Raw genomic sequence first — 14,944 nt, forward strand, 5'->3', positions numbered from 1 at the left:
TTTTCTTTTTAAAGCAGATAACAAGCCGCAAACTTTATATAGCCACTGAAGAAGAAGGAAGTATCTTTAAAGTCATCCTTCAAAACCGTAGACAGAGTAACAAAAATAGACTTTTGTTTACACCCGGGTCATCCGGTTTTTTTCTTATACACCAATAGCTTTCCAGGAGAGTTTTGTGACCAGACGTTCCTGAAGTGTAAAGACAGTGTAATGTGCCACTTTGTATTTTATTGTCAATCAATTACCTCATAATTTATTGAGGGTGTAAAATTTAAGCAGGTTTTTTAAAGATATATGCTTTAAATAAACTTGTTTGAACTGTATTACACTATTGCCGGCTTTTTCTGCTCTTTTTTATCGATACCCATCAGAGAAATCTGGAGTCTACCATACTATAAGAAGCACGAGAGGGATTCATAAGTTTCCATACCAAGGGGAATATTGGAATCTGGAGCGATCAACGGGACCATAGACATATCTATAACCACAAGGGCCGAAAGGAGCGCCCCCCCCTGCAATGCCTTAAACTTACCTAATAAGAATTGGGATAATATCTTGTAAGTAGTGATTTCAGAAGTTTCTCACTAGGATTTCCTGTGTTCTTTAGTCTTGTCCAGCCTGTGACCCAGTAGTTTTTTCTCTCCTTGCTTTTGCGCCTTCTTCCTGTTCTCTTTTTGTCTCAAAATACCTGACTCTGCCATTGCAATAACATGGGTATTCATGCCATAGAATTGACAGAGCAAAGAGAGGAGGGCGGCATTGTAATTTATGTTGAAAATTCCACAAAGTTCACCCTCTTAACAAAAATCTCGCTCCTCCTGCCACCTTTGATTTCCTTTCTGGCACAATTGAGATCCGGTGCAGTAAATCAATCATTGTTGCAGGAATCTACCGCCCACCTAGCTCCCCTGTACATTCCCTTTCTGACATAGCACATCTCCTTAGTGAAACCATAGCTCAAAACCCAAACAGTGAAATTTTGGTTTTTTGCAGATTTTAATAATTGATTGGCTGAATCCAAAAAATAACAGTTGTCGCTCGCTGTTAAACCTTTGCAGCTAACTCAATTAATCTCCTCCCCAACTTGTATAAACATCAAAAGTCATAATCATACCCTGCTCGAGCTGGATTCTCTCCACTTCTCCCTACCGAACCCAGGAGCATGTGTTCTCCCTACAATTTCAGTGACCACTGCTTAGTGTACTGCGTGCGCAAAATAAAGGCAACTAAGTCCTCTCCGAAGGTTAAAATCACAAGGTCCTTCAAAAAATGGTAATCTTCAACATTTCTACATGACATCACGAACCTCCCCTGGCACAGATTAAACCTAATCCCAGATCTAGACTCTGCAGTTGAATTCTTTCAGTCTGAACTTCTACAAGTTTGGAATTTAACATGCCCCGCTGCGTAAGGGTGAGAGTAAAAGGAGCACACTTGAATTGTATCACAGCTGACCTCATTCAAATGTAACCGTTTCGGGATTCATTTTGGTCAAAGTTCAAGCATACTGGCTCTATGAACGATCACTGTGTATATAGACAAGGCGAAATATATGCACTAAACAAACAAAATGTGGCCAAGGCCCAATATTTCTGTGAAAATCTGACAATAACATATCTAACCCTAGAAAGTTGGAAACTCATAATTAACTTACAAAATCCACCAATCCACTCCCAACCCTCCACTGTCAATGTGGATAACCAAACCTGCAACTCCCCTTAGAAGTAGCAAATGCCTTTAACAATTATTTTGTCGGATGCTCCACCACCCTGATTGACAAACTAATAAATGGCAGGCATCCTGAACTACAAATGTGGGTTCAGGCCTAACTAAAACAGCAAAGACCCAATAGAGAGAAGTTCAATTTAGACCTGTACCCATCAATGTCATTAAGAAACACCTTAATAAGCAAAAATGAAAAACCAGTCTGGACCTGATCAAATCCCAGCAATGCTGTGTGACGCTCAGTGCGCTGGCAATTGCTTAACCTGTCACAACCCTAATAAACGAATCCTTGATGTCTGGATACATACCCAAACTTTGGAAAACTGCAAGAGTAGTGCCTATTCAAAAAAGTGGGGAGTTAACCTTGGTTTCTAACTATCGCCCTATAATCATTGCTCCCAGTATTGTCAAAATCTTAGAAAAATGCGTCCATCAACGCAATTATGCGAGTATTACCAATAATCTAACTATCTGACCCCTGATCAATCAGGTTTTCCGCCGAATTCAGCTCCACTACAACTGCCCTCCTAAAAAGTTTGTGCAACGACATCCAAACTGGCATGAACAAGGGAGACCTAACTGGAGCTATATTTCCTTGATTTTGCAAAGGCCTTTGACACAGTAGACCACGACATACTACTGCTCAAACTAAAAAACTCTGGTATTGCTGATCGTCCGTTAACCTGGTTTCGATCATATGTATCGATCGATCACAATAGTCTCCCTTTCTGACAGTGACTCCTCCCTCTCCCGTGTGGTGTTCCCCAAGGTTCCATTCTCGGCCCCCTGCTATTCACATTATTATAAATGATCTGCCTAATGTCTGCAAATCCTCAACTGTACACATGTACGCAGATGACACGGTAATCTATGCAAACAATTTCCGATCTGCCGCAGCTTGAAGCAGTGCTCCAAGACCAGTTCACAGAGGTAGAAAAGTGTATCTCAAAAAACAAACTGTTCCTAAACACTGACAAAACCGTCAGAATGATCTTTGGAGACGGGACCTAAATTACACAAATTACAAAATTCCCATCTACGCATCAAAACAAAATCCAATTGCACACTGACCGCAGTCCACTCTTTCAAATACTTGGTTCTGTTATTAGACTCCCAATCTATCTTTTTGCCTCCACATAGAAAAACTTGCATCTAAACTTTATCCAAAGCTAGGTGCCCTGTACAGAAACAAATCCTCCTCAGCCCTACAGTAAAGGAAAAGATTTACAGCAAATGCTGATGCCTATCATGGATTACGGGGACGTAGTATACGCACCTGCACCGCAAACTCACCTTAATAAACTAAATACATTGTATAACTCGTTCTGCTGCTTTGTGCTACAATGTAACTACAGACCCACCATTGTGACATGCTAAAAGAACTTAAAGGGACATGACACCCACCATTTTTTCTTTTATGATTTAGAAAGAGAATGCAATTTTAAACATCTTTCTAAATTTCCTTATATTTTCTAATTTGTTTTATTCTCTTGATATTCTTTGATAAAAAGCATATCTAGATATGCTCACTAGCTGCTGATTGGTTTGCTGCACATAGAAGCCTCGTGTGATTGGCTCACCATGTTCATTGCTTTTTCTCAAATAAGGATATTTAAAAAATGAAGCAAAATAAATAATGGAAGTAAATTGTAATGCTGTTTAAATGTCTATTCTCTAGTCTGAATCATGAAAGAAAGATTTTGGGTTTAGTGGCCCTTTAAATGGCTGATGATGGAATCCAGACGCACACCCTCCGTCTTTCCTGCCTTGTGTTTAAGAGCCTTTCTGGGAAGCTCCCACCCTACCTGAGCAGAATGCTCTCCCCTGCTATTCCCACCTCCTATAACCTCCGATCTAGTATCAGCACATTATTTAGCTTGCCTCAAAACAAAAAGAAAGCAGCTCAATCCTCCTTTTCCTACAGAGCACCACAATTATGGAGCGACCTCCCTCACACTTTCAAACCTTCCCCAAGCCTAATATCCTTATAGAGAGATCCCTCTCTGCATATCTCAAAATAGAATGCACCTGTCTTGGTTGATTATATATTTCCTACCTGTTCTATGTTTAAATGTTTGTGTATATTGTGCATTATTATGTGTTTTTGAATTCTATTGTACCCTAATGTATTAATGCAATGTTTTGTGGACCATGGACATACTTGAAAACAAGAGAAATCTCAGTGTATCCTTCCTGGTAAAATATTATATAATATTATATATACACACATATACATACACAGTATATACAGTAATATATATATATATATATCACAACTTCACTTTGCAATAACTAATGATCACTATACTGTCAATCACAAGCTCAAAGTGAAACTCACGCCGTATTATAAGTTATAGTAATTATTGTACTTGAGTGATATTACACTGGAAATATTAACCAAAGTGAAAAGATTGTGACTGTTTCATACAGGACGAGATAACACACAAAACCAGCCTGTTTTAGTCACACTGTTTCTAGATGTTTTTAGAAAAGTACATTGCTTGTGTGCATAGACAGAACTCACTGACGCCATTTTAGATGTACATATTATACATTGGCCTAGAGACATTAAAGGGGATACAAAACCCCCCAAACATATTTTGGTGATTTACACCGTACATAGAATTTTTTTAAAAACGTTTCCAATTTACTTCTTTTATCAAATTTTTTAATTCCATGAATATATTCTTTTAAGAGATACCTAGGTAGGTATCTTAGAGCACTACATAACAGGAAATAGTGCTGCCATCTAGTGCTCTTGCAAATGGATAGACTGTTGCAAAACTGATTTCTTATAGTGCTTTAGAAACATGCATGATCCTAAGCTTACATCCCTGCATTTAACAAAACATACCAAGAGCACTAAGGAAATTTGATAATTCAAGTAAATTTAAAAAGTTGTTTTAAAATTGCATGCCTATTAAAAAAAATATATCTGGGGTTGCATGTCCCTTTAACCCCTTAATGACCACAGCACTTTTCCATTTGTTGACCGTTTGGGACCAAGGGCTATTTTTACATTTTTGCGGTCTTTGTGTTAGCTGTAATTTCCCTCTTACTCATTTACTGTACCCACACATATTATATACCGTTTTTCCTCGCCATTAAATGGACTTTCAAAAGATTCCATTATTTTCATCACATCTTATAATTTACTATAAAATAATAATAAAATATGAGGAAAAAATGGAAAAAAAACACACTTTTTCTACTATGGGACCCCCAAAATCTGTTGCACATCTACAACCACCAAAAAACACCCATGCTAAATAGTTCTAAATTTTGTCCTGAGTTTAGAAAATACCCAATGTTTACATGTTCTTTGCTTTTTTTGTAAGTTATAGGGCAATAAGTACAAGTAGCACTTTGCTATTTCCAAACCATTATTTTTCAAAATTAGCGCTAGTTACATTGAACACTGATATCTGTCAGGAATCCCTGAATAGCCATTGACATGTATATATTTTTTTTTAGTAGACAACCCAAAGTATTCATCTAGGCCCATTTTGGTATATTTCAAGCCACCATTTCACCACCAAATGCGATTAAATACAAAAAATCGTTCACTTTTTTACTAATTTTTTTTCACAAACTTTTGGTTTCTCACTGAAATTATTTACAAACTGCTTGTGCAATTATGGCTTAAATGGTTGTAAATTCTTCTCTGGAATCCCCTTTGTTCAGAAATAGCAGACTTATATGGCTTTGGCGTTGCTTTTTTGGTTAATTAGAAGGGCCGCTAATGCCGCTGCGTCATTCACACGAGTATTATGGCTAGCAGTGAAGGGGTTAATTAGGTATCTTGTAGGGAGCTTGCAGGGTTAATTTTAGCTTAGTGTAGAGATCAGCCTCCCACCCTGACACATCACACCCCCCTGATCCCTCCCAAACAGCTTCTCTTCCCTCCCCCACTCCACACAATTGCCCCGCCATCTTAAGTACATGGCAGAAAGTCTGCCAGTAGTAAAATAAAAGCTATCCTTATATTTTTTATATTATTTTTTTTGAGCATATTTACATTTGCTGCTATGTAGGATCCCCCTTAGCCCCCAACCTCCCTGATCCCCCCCAAACAGCTCTAACTAACCCCCCCCCTGCCTTATTGTGTGCCATATTGGGTACTGGCAGCTGTCTGCCAGTACCCAGTTTGAAATTAAAAAGTTTTTGTTTATTTTTATTAAAAAAAACAACTATTTTCTGTAGTGTAGCTGCCCCCCCCACAACCCCCCACCCCCAACCCTCTCCCAGATTACTACTTTTATTCATTTATACCCTCTCTCCCACTGAGTCCTTATAATTGTTCCATAGTGTAGGGTTCCCACCCGCACACGCGCGCACGCACGCTCCCGTGCACGCGCGCGCATTCTGGCACGCACCCCACACGCGATCCTGCCTCCCTCCTCCATTGATCGCCGCCCACCCACCTCCCTGGATAAGCTCCCACCCACCAACGAACACCGCGATCAATGGCCGATGCAGAGAGGGCCACAGAGTGGCTCTCTCTAAATCGGACTGCTCAAAACTGTTATTGCAGGATGCCTCAATATCGAGGCATCACTGCAATAACATGAAAGCGGCTGGAAGCGATCAGGATCGCTTCCAGGGCTTTCAAAGACCAACGACGTACCCCGTACGTCGTTGGTCTTTAACTGCATTTTTTTGCAGGACGTACCCCATACGTCGTTGGTCGTTAAGGGGTTAAAGGGACACTGAACCCAATTTTTTTTCTTTTGTGATTCAGATAGAGCATGCAATTTTAAGCAACTTTCTAATTTACTCCTATTATCAAAATTTATTCGTTCTCTTGCTATCTTTGTTTGAAAAAGAAGGCATCTAAGCTAAGAAGCCAGCCAATTTTTGGTTCAGACCCTGGAAAGCACTTGTTTATTGTTGGGTGAATTTATCCACCAATCAGCAACAACCACCCAGGTTGTTCATCAAAAATGGGCCGGCTTCTAAACTTACATTCTTGCTTTTCAAATAAAGATACCAAGAGAATGAAGAAAATTTGATTATAGGAGTAAAATTAGAAAGTTGCTTAAAATTGCATGCTTTATCTGAATCACAAAAGAAAAAATTTGGCTTCAGTGTCCCTTTAAGGCTATATTTGTATTTGTTTTATAGTCATTCACTATTGGTTGGTCCTGAAATTTAAATATATATTAATTGGCCAGTTATAAGTAATGTTTCACAGCACATGAGATTCAGCAGACAAGCGAGAATACACAAATCACGATCGCAGCATCAGGAAAACTGGTATGCAAATCACTTTATGACATGCCTGTATGTATTTAATATTTGCATGAATGTAGTTTTAATTTACACTATTATCTCATTATTAAATTTTTTTTTTTTTTTAAGTAGTGCATCATAGCTTATTGTGGAAGGAGTGTTTGTTCACTTTTAAGATCCATTGTACAAATGTTCTGGCAGCGACTTTTCTCGTTTTCAATAGTGGGCGTTTAAACTTTACTCACACTGAACGCACCATTGAAACTACTGAGTCACTTCAAGTTCTCACTGTACTTAAGGGGATCGTGTTTTACAGTGCGAGAAAAGTGTAAAGCCCTACTACTGTAAACAGGATTAGTCTCTGCCACTTTTTTTATGTGAGATATTAATAACCGTACTGCTAATCTTTTTACAATAAATGAAGTTAGCTAAAATATATAATGAACAATGTTACAGTACAATGCATATCAATAATACATCCTACACACATGCACTGTATACCCATAATGCCCCAGCTCAAATGTATAAAGAATTCCTTTTCAAGTATTACATCTCTTTTGGAAGTGAAAAGGTTAAAATTCACACAGGTAATTTGTTAATGTTATTTCAAACTGTATACTCGTATAGATGAAAACACCTGTATTCTTAAAGATAGACCTGCTGAATGGACATTACATCAGTTATTTGCATTTATTTAAGTTACAACTGGTAGGTTTCTGATAAAATTGCAACGTTTAACACGGTTTACATGCTATACTGGCAACTTGTGCTTAAATGATTGTGCAAACAAATTATTTTTTTTTTTAAAATTCAGCGTTTAATACGTGTGCACAAATGCTAGTGTTATATTAACAGTATCAGTTTCTTTCTGAGGCAAAATACTCTAGAAATCTTGTTCAAAATACTAAACTTGTAATCTAGGCCTATGGGGCCTATTTAAGAACGTGCGAGCGGACATGATCCGATATTGCGCATCATGTCCGCTGCACATTGATAAATGCCAACAGCATACGCTCTCTGCATTTATCATTGCACCAGCAGTTCTGGTAAACTGCTGGTGCAATACCCCCACTGCAGATTCGGGGCCAATCGGCCGCTAGCAGGGGGTGTCAATCAACCCGATCATATTGGATCGGGTTGATTTTCGGCGATGTCTGTCCGCCGCCTCAGGGCAGGCAGACAGGTTATGGAGCAGCAGTCTTTAGACCGCTGCTTCATAACTTGTGTTTCTGGCGAGCCTTTATACTGAGCTTGATAAATAGGCCCCTATATGTCAAACAAAAGATGATCATAAGTAGGGTTGCCATATTGCTGCTTTAAGGGAGGACACTTATGAAAAATGCATGTCAGGAGCTGTTTAAAGAAATGTTTTGTATAATGTTCTATTATAAGAACCTGAAAGATGTATTTTTCAAGTGTCCTCCATTAAGCTGGCAATATGGCAACCCTAATGATAAGGATGCTCATTTATTATTGCTATGAAGTGTTTAGACATTTAAACATGTTAAATGCAGATCTGTTCCATCTAAATGTTTCAGGATGTAGTATAAAGTTTTGTTTTTTTAAAAATGGGAGCTCCTTTACTGAATAAAACCAACCTTTTCTGTTGGAGTTGGCCCTTAAATTATAAATTTACTAATAATTATATGGAATTATTAAAGGGACAGTCAAGTCCAAAAAAAACCTTTCATGTTACAAATAGGGCATGTCATTTTAAACAACTTTCCAATTTGTTCTCTTGGTATTCTTAGTTGAAAGCTAAACCTAGGAGGTTCATATGCTAATTTCTTAGACCTTGAAGGCCGCCTCTAATCTAAATGCATTTTGATTGTTTTTCACCACTAGAGGGCATTAGTTCACATGTTTCATATAGATAACATCGAGCTCATGCACGTGAATTTAACATGGAGACAGCTCTGATTGGCTACAATGCAAGTCTGTCAAAAGAACTGAAATAAGGGGGCAGTCTGCTGAGGCTTAGATACAAGGTAATTACAGAGGTAAAATGTGTATAATTATAACTGTGTTGGTTATGCAAAACTGGGGAATTGGTAATTAAGGGATTATCTATCTTTTAAAACAACTAAAATTCTGGTGTTGAATGTCCCTTTAACTGTGCACTTCAAATATGTATTTTACTATTGTTAAAAAAAATTAAATTCAAATGTATTAGATAGACATCATCAATACTGAATAAATTAGCTGCCATGTTTTACTTTAAATGTGGTGTTTTTGTTTGTTTTTGGGTGGATTTTTTCCCATAATATTGTTTACTAATTTTATTAGTTTTATTAATTCAAACTTTAGCTTTTCTAATGGATTGAAATGACTTTGAGAAGATATGGAAGTGTGACCTAAATGCAGTATGTGGAATACAAGTCACCTATGTGAGCAAGCTTTATATACGTGAGGCAGTACTTATGTACTAAATCAATGACAACATCACAAACCTCCATTCTTTTGATGCCACCAACACCTCGACCACCATAATAAGATGCATCCACTGTAGGCCACTTTTTAGGAGGTAGGACCTCTTCTTCTGGTTCCTATTAAAAAAAAAACACAACAAAACCTGAATGTTTTCCATTTTTGTGTGGATCTAACCTACAAGATGCTGCTCCATGGGAGTTATATTGAAATGTTTGATGGCTACTGGTTATGCATTTTTTTAATATTAACATTCAATTGATTAGGCTTCCTGAGAAACAGGTTCTATACAACAGACTAACAAAATACAGGCAATAAATTCAAACTGTAGATTAGGAGGCCGATTTACCAAATGTCTGTCGGACCTGATCCGACATTGCCAATCAGGTCCGACAGACCTCGCTGAATGCGGAGAGCAATACTCTCTCCATATTCAGCATTGCACCAGCAGCTCCCAAGAGCTGCTGGTGCAACGCCGCCCCCCTTGCTGATTCGCGGCCAATGGGCCGCCAGCAGGAAGGTGTCAATCAACCCGATCGTACTTGATCGGGTTGAATTGTGGCGATTCCTGTCCACCTCATCAGAGCAGGTGGACAGGGTTATGGAGCAGCAGTCTTTAGACCGCTGCTCCATAAATTGGGTTTCTGGCGGGTCTGAAGACTCGCCAGAAACACAGGCCCTCAAGGTCCGTACGGAGCTTGATAAATGGGCCTCTTAATCTCCAGGTACATAAAAAAGCTCTTCAATTAAAAAAAACAAAACCTTATTCATATTTTTATTCTAATTTACTAAAATGTGAAGAGGTGTTCAGTTATTAGTCAATACATAAATATATGAGAAATAAGATGAAAATGAATGTTGTGCAATGCAATATATACAACAAACGTCAAACTAAAAGAAATGCATTTTGATACTGAAGTTAATTTGAGGTCTGTACCTCCACTGGAGCCGGAGGAGGAGGTGGCGGATCCTTGATAACCTGGAAGGAAACAAGCACATATGGATTAATACTTGATACTGCAAAGAGCATTAGTTTGCTACATTTCAGCGCACACAGTATTTTTATGTGCATTTAAAGGGACAGTTAAAGGGATTCTAAACCCAATTTTCTTCTTTCGTGATTCAGATAGAGCATGAGATTTTAGGCAACTTTCTAATTTACTCCTATTATCAATTTTTCTTTGTTCTCTTGGTATCTTTATTTAAAAAGCAGGAATGGGATGCATAGGAGCAGGCCCATTTTTGGTTGAGAACCTGGGTTATGCTTGCTTATTGGTGGGTAATTGTAAGCCTCCAATAAGAAAGCGCTATCTATGGTGCTGAACCTAAAATGGGCTGGCTGCTAAGATTTACAGTACTGTAAGCTTTAGAGCCAGCCCATTTTTTGTTCAGAACCTGGGTAGCACTTGCTGATTTGTGGCTAAATGTAGCAAACCAATTAAGCGCTACCCAGGTGCTGAATTAAAAATGGGCCAGCTCCTAACCTTTCATTACTGCTTTTTCAAATCAAGATAACATGAGAACAAAGAAAAATTGATAAAAGGAGTAAATTAGAAAGTTGCTTAAAATTACATGCTTTATTTGAATAATGAAAGAAAAAATGTGGGATTAGTATCCCTTTAAGTCAAATGTAAACTTAAATAGATACAGAATAAAATTGTAAACAATTCACCAATTTATTTCACCATTTGGTTTCACCAACGTTGCTTAGTACTTTTGGAAATGAATAATCTTAAGTGAGCTGAGGAGAGTACTCATGTGTGCCATCTTGCAGCATTGTTTGCAACACTGTTTATAGCAATGTTATACATTGTTGCAACTACTGCTGCCATAGAATGCTAAAGACACATACACACTCCTTAGCTCCTGTATGTCTACCTAGGATTACTATTCAGCAAAGGATACCAAGAGAATAAAGCAGATTTGATAATAGAAGTAGATTGGAATGTTGGTTAAAACTGCACACTCTATCTGAATCATAAATATTTAATTTTTACTTTGGTGTCCCTTTAAGGTAAAAGACGGAGCACACTTAGGGGTAGATTTATCAAGCAGCAGATGCTGCAATCTACCCCCAAAGTTTCCGGCTCGTAAGACTGCTGCTCCTTAACTCATCCGCCACCTCTGAGGTGGCGGACAGCAATCATCCCGATCAGATACGATCAGGATGATTGACACCCCCTGCTAGCGGCCGCGAATGTGCAGGGGGCGGCATTGCACAAGAATTTCACAAGAAATGTTTGTGCAATGTTAAATGCCAACAGCGTATGCTGTCGGTATTTAGCAATGTCGGACGGACATGATTCGCCACAGCGAATAATGTACGCCGCCACTTGATAATTCGGCTCCTTAGACCTAGTTTGCATTGAGGTGGTAAAGTTTGGAAACTGGTGATGAAAACATTTATCTCCATTAAAGTCTATAAAAAACATAATTTATGCTTACCTGATAAATTTATTTCTCTTGTAGTGTATCCAGTCCACGGATCATCCATTACTTATGGGATATTCTCCTTCCCAACAGGAAGTTGCAAGAGGATCACCCACAGCAGAGCTGCTATATCGCTCCTCCCCTAACTGTCATATCCAGTCATTCGACCGAAACAAGACGAGAAAGGAGAAACCATAGGGTGCAGTGGTGACTGTAGTTTAATTAAATTTTAGACCTGCCTTAAAATGACAGGGCGGGCCGTGGACTGGATACACTACAAGAAAAATACATTTATCAGGTAAGCATAAATTATGTTTTCTCTTGTTAAGTGTATCCAGTCCACGGATCATCCATTACTTATGGGATACCAATACCAAAGCTAAAGTACACGGATGATGGGAGGGACAAGGCAGGGTTTAAGAGGAAGGAACCACTGCCTGAAGAACCTTTCTCCCAAAAACAGCCTCCGAAGAAGCAAAAGTATCAAATTTGTAAAATTTTTAAAAAGTGTGAAGCGAAGACCAAATCGCGGCCTTGCAAATCTGTTCAACAGAGGCCTCATTTTTAAAGGCCCAGGTGGAAGCCACAGCTCTAGTAGAATGAGCTGTAATTCTTTCAGGGGGCTGCTGTCCAGCAGTCTCATAGGCTAGGCGTATAATATTCTGAAAGCCAAAAGGAAAGAGAGGTTGCCGAAGCTTTTTCACCTCTCCTCTGTCCAGAATAAACGACAAACAGGGAAGATGTTTGACGAAAATCTTTAGTAGCTTGTAAGTAAAACTTCAAGGCATGGACTACGTCCAGATTATGTAAAAGACGTTCCTTCTTTGAAGAAGGATTAGGACACAATGATGGAACAACAATCTCTTGATTGATATTCTTGTTAGAAACCACCTTAGGTAAAAACCCAGGTTTGGTACGCAGAACTACCTTATCTGCATGAAAAATCAGATAAGGAGAATCACATTGTAAGGCAGATAGCTCAGAGACTCTCCGAGGAAATAGCCATCAAAAAAAGAACTTTCCAAGATAAAAGCTTAATATCAATGGAATGAAGGGGTTCAAACGGAACTCCTTGAAGAACTTTAAGAACCAAGTTTAAGCTCCATGGGGGAGCAACAGGTTTAAACGCAGGCTTAATTCTAACCAAAGCCTGGCAAAATGCCTGGACGTCTGGAACTTCTGCCAGACGCTTGTGCAAAAGAATAGACAGAGCAGAAATCTGTCCCTTTAAGGAACTAGCTGATAATCCTTTGTCCAAACCCTCTTGGAGAAAGGACAATATCCTAGGAATCCTAACCTTACTCCATGAGTAATTCTTGGATTCACACCAGTAAAGATATGTACGCCATATCTTGTGAAAGATTTTCCTGGTAACAGGCTTTCGTGCCTGTATTAAGGTATCAATGTGAATGATAAAAAAAGAAGGCGCCACCATAGTGCACAATCAGATGATAATAACACGCCAATAAAACAAGTAAGACCGTACTTACAAGCTGTATGACACTTGAGAAGTGTCACAAACGCCTTCTGGACTGTTAGGAGTCGTCCAGCTAACTCACACTGATGGCTTTCAGAAATCCTCTGGGGTGTGAGGGCGGTGATGGCAAAAAGCAAACAGCATCCAGCAACAGAAGTTTCACAGAGCCGGCTCGTCTTGTACTATCCACTGTTATTGTAGATACATTTGTGGATACAATGTAACAGATGGATCAATATGATGAGTACATGAATGAATAAAGGATACTTTGTGGCAAAAGTCTTGTAAAAGCAAACAGACTTTATTTGGAGTACATAAGCACAACGTTTCTCGGTCTCTCCTGACCGTTTCCTCAGGTGCAATATACATAATAGTTAAAACCACGAACTTTTATTGCCGAATTTTCGGCGTCTACTAAAAGGAACTGCACATGCGTGAAGGTATCAATGACTGACTCGGAGAAGCCACGCTTTGATAGAATCAAGCGTTCAATCTCCATGCAGTCAGTCTCAGAGAAATTAGATTTGGATGATTGAAAGGACCTTGTATTAGAAGGTCCTGTCTTAGAGGCAGAGTCCATGGTGGAAAGGATGAAATGTCCACTAGGTCTGCATACCAGGTCCTGCGTGGCCACGCAGGCGCTATTAGAATCACCGATGCTCTCTCCTGTTTGATTTTGGCAATCAGTCGAGGGAGCAGAGGAAACGGTGGAAACACCTAAGCCAGGTTGAAGGACCAAGGCGCTGCTAGAGCATCTATCAGCGTCGCTTCTGGGTCCCTGGACCTGGATCCGTAACAAGGAAGCTTGACATTCTGGCGAGACGCCATGAGATCCAACTCTGGTTTGCCCCAACGATGAATCAACTGAGCAAACACCTCCGGATGGAGTTCCCACTCCCCCGGGTGAAAAGTCTGATGACTTAGAAAATCCGCCTCCCAGTTCTCCACGCCTGGGATATGGATTGCTGACAGGTAGCAAGAGTGAGTCTCTGCCCAGCGAATTATTTTTGAGACTTCTAACATCGCTAGGGAACTCCTGGTTCCCCCTTGATGGTTGATGTAAGCCACAGTCGTGATATTGTCCGACTGAAATCTGATGAACCTCAGTGTTGCTAACTGAGGCCAAGCCAGAAGAGCATTGAATATTGCTCTTAACTCCAGAATATTTATCCACGATCCCTGTGCCTTCAGGGAGTTCCAGACTGCACCCCAACCTAGAAGGCTGGCATCTGTTGTTACAATTGTCCAATCTAGCCTGCGAAAGGTCATACCCTCGGACAGGTGTACCCGAGACAACCACCAGAGAAGAGAATCTCTGGTCTCTTGATCCAAATTTAGCAGAGGGGACAAATCTGTGTAATCCCCATTCCACTGACTTAGCATGCATAATTGCAGCGGTCTGAGATGTAGGCGTGCAAATGGCACTATGTCCATTGCCGCTACCATTAAGCCGATCACCTCCATACACTGAGCCACCGAAGGGCGCGGAATGGAATGAAGAATACGGCAAGCATTTAGAAGCTTTGATAACCTGGACTCCGTCAGGTAAATTTTCATCTCTACAGAATCTATGAGTCCCTAAGAAGGAGACTCTTGTGAGTGGGGATAGAGAACTCTTTTCCTCGTTCACTTTCCACCCGTGCGATCTCAGAA

The 14,944-nt window shown here is 39.6% G+C and overlaps 1 protein-coding gene across 1 annotated transcript in view; it reads right to left on the reverse strand.

Annotated features, from left to right (window-relative positions):
* ANTXR2 (ANTXR cell adhesion molecule 2) overlaps positions 1 to 14,944 on the reverse strand; it is a 584,995-nt gene that overhangs the window by 184,025 nt on the left and 386,026 nt on the right. Inside the window, exons 13-14 of the mRNA XM_053703194.1 lie at positions 10,322 to 10,363; positions 9,408 to 9,503 (exon numbers count right to left, since the gene is read on the reverse strand). Of these exons, the coding sequence (XP_053559169.1) occupies positions 9,408 to 9,503; positions 10,322 to 10,363 (138 nt within the window). The remainder of the gene's footprint in view (positions 1 to 9,407; positions 9,504 to 10,321; positions 10,364 to 14,944) is intronic.

The sequence above is a fragment of the Bombina bombina genome, chromosome 2 (assembly GCF_027579735.1).
Source record: "Bombina bombina isolate aBomBom1 chromosome 2, aBomBom1.pri, whole genome shotgun sequence".
Classification (NCBI taxonomy): Eukaryota; Metazoa; Chordata; class Amphibia; order Anura; family Bombinatoridae; genus Bombina; species Bombina bombina.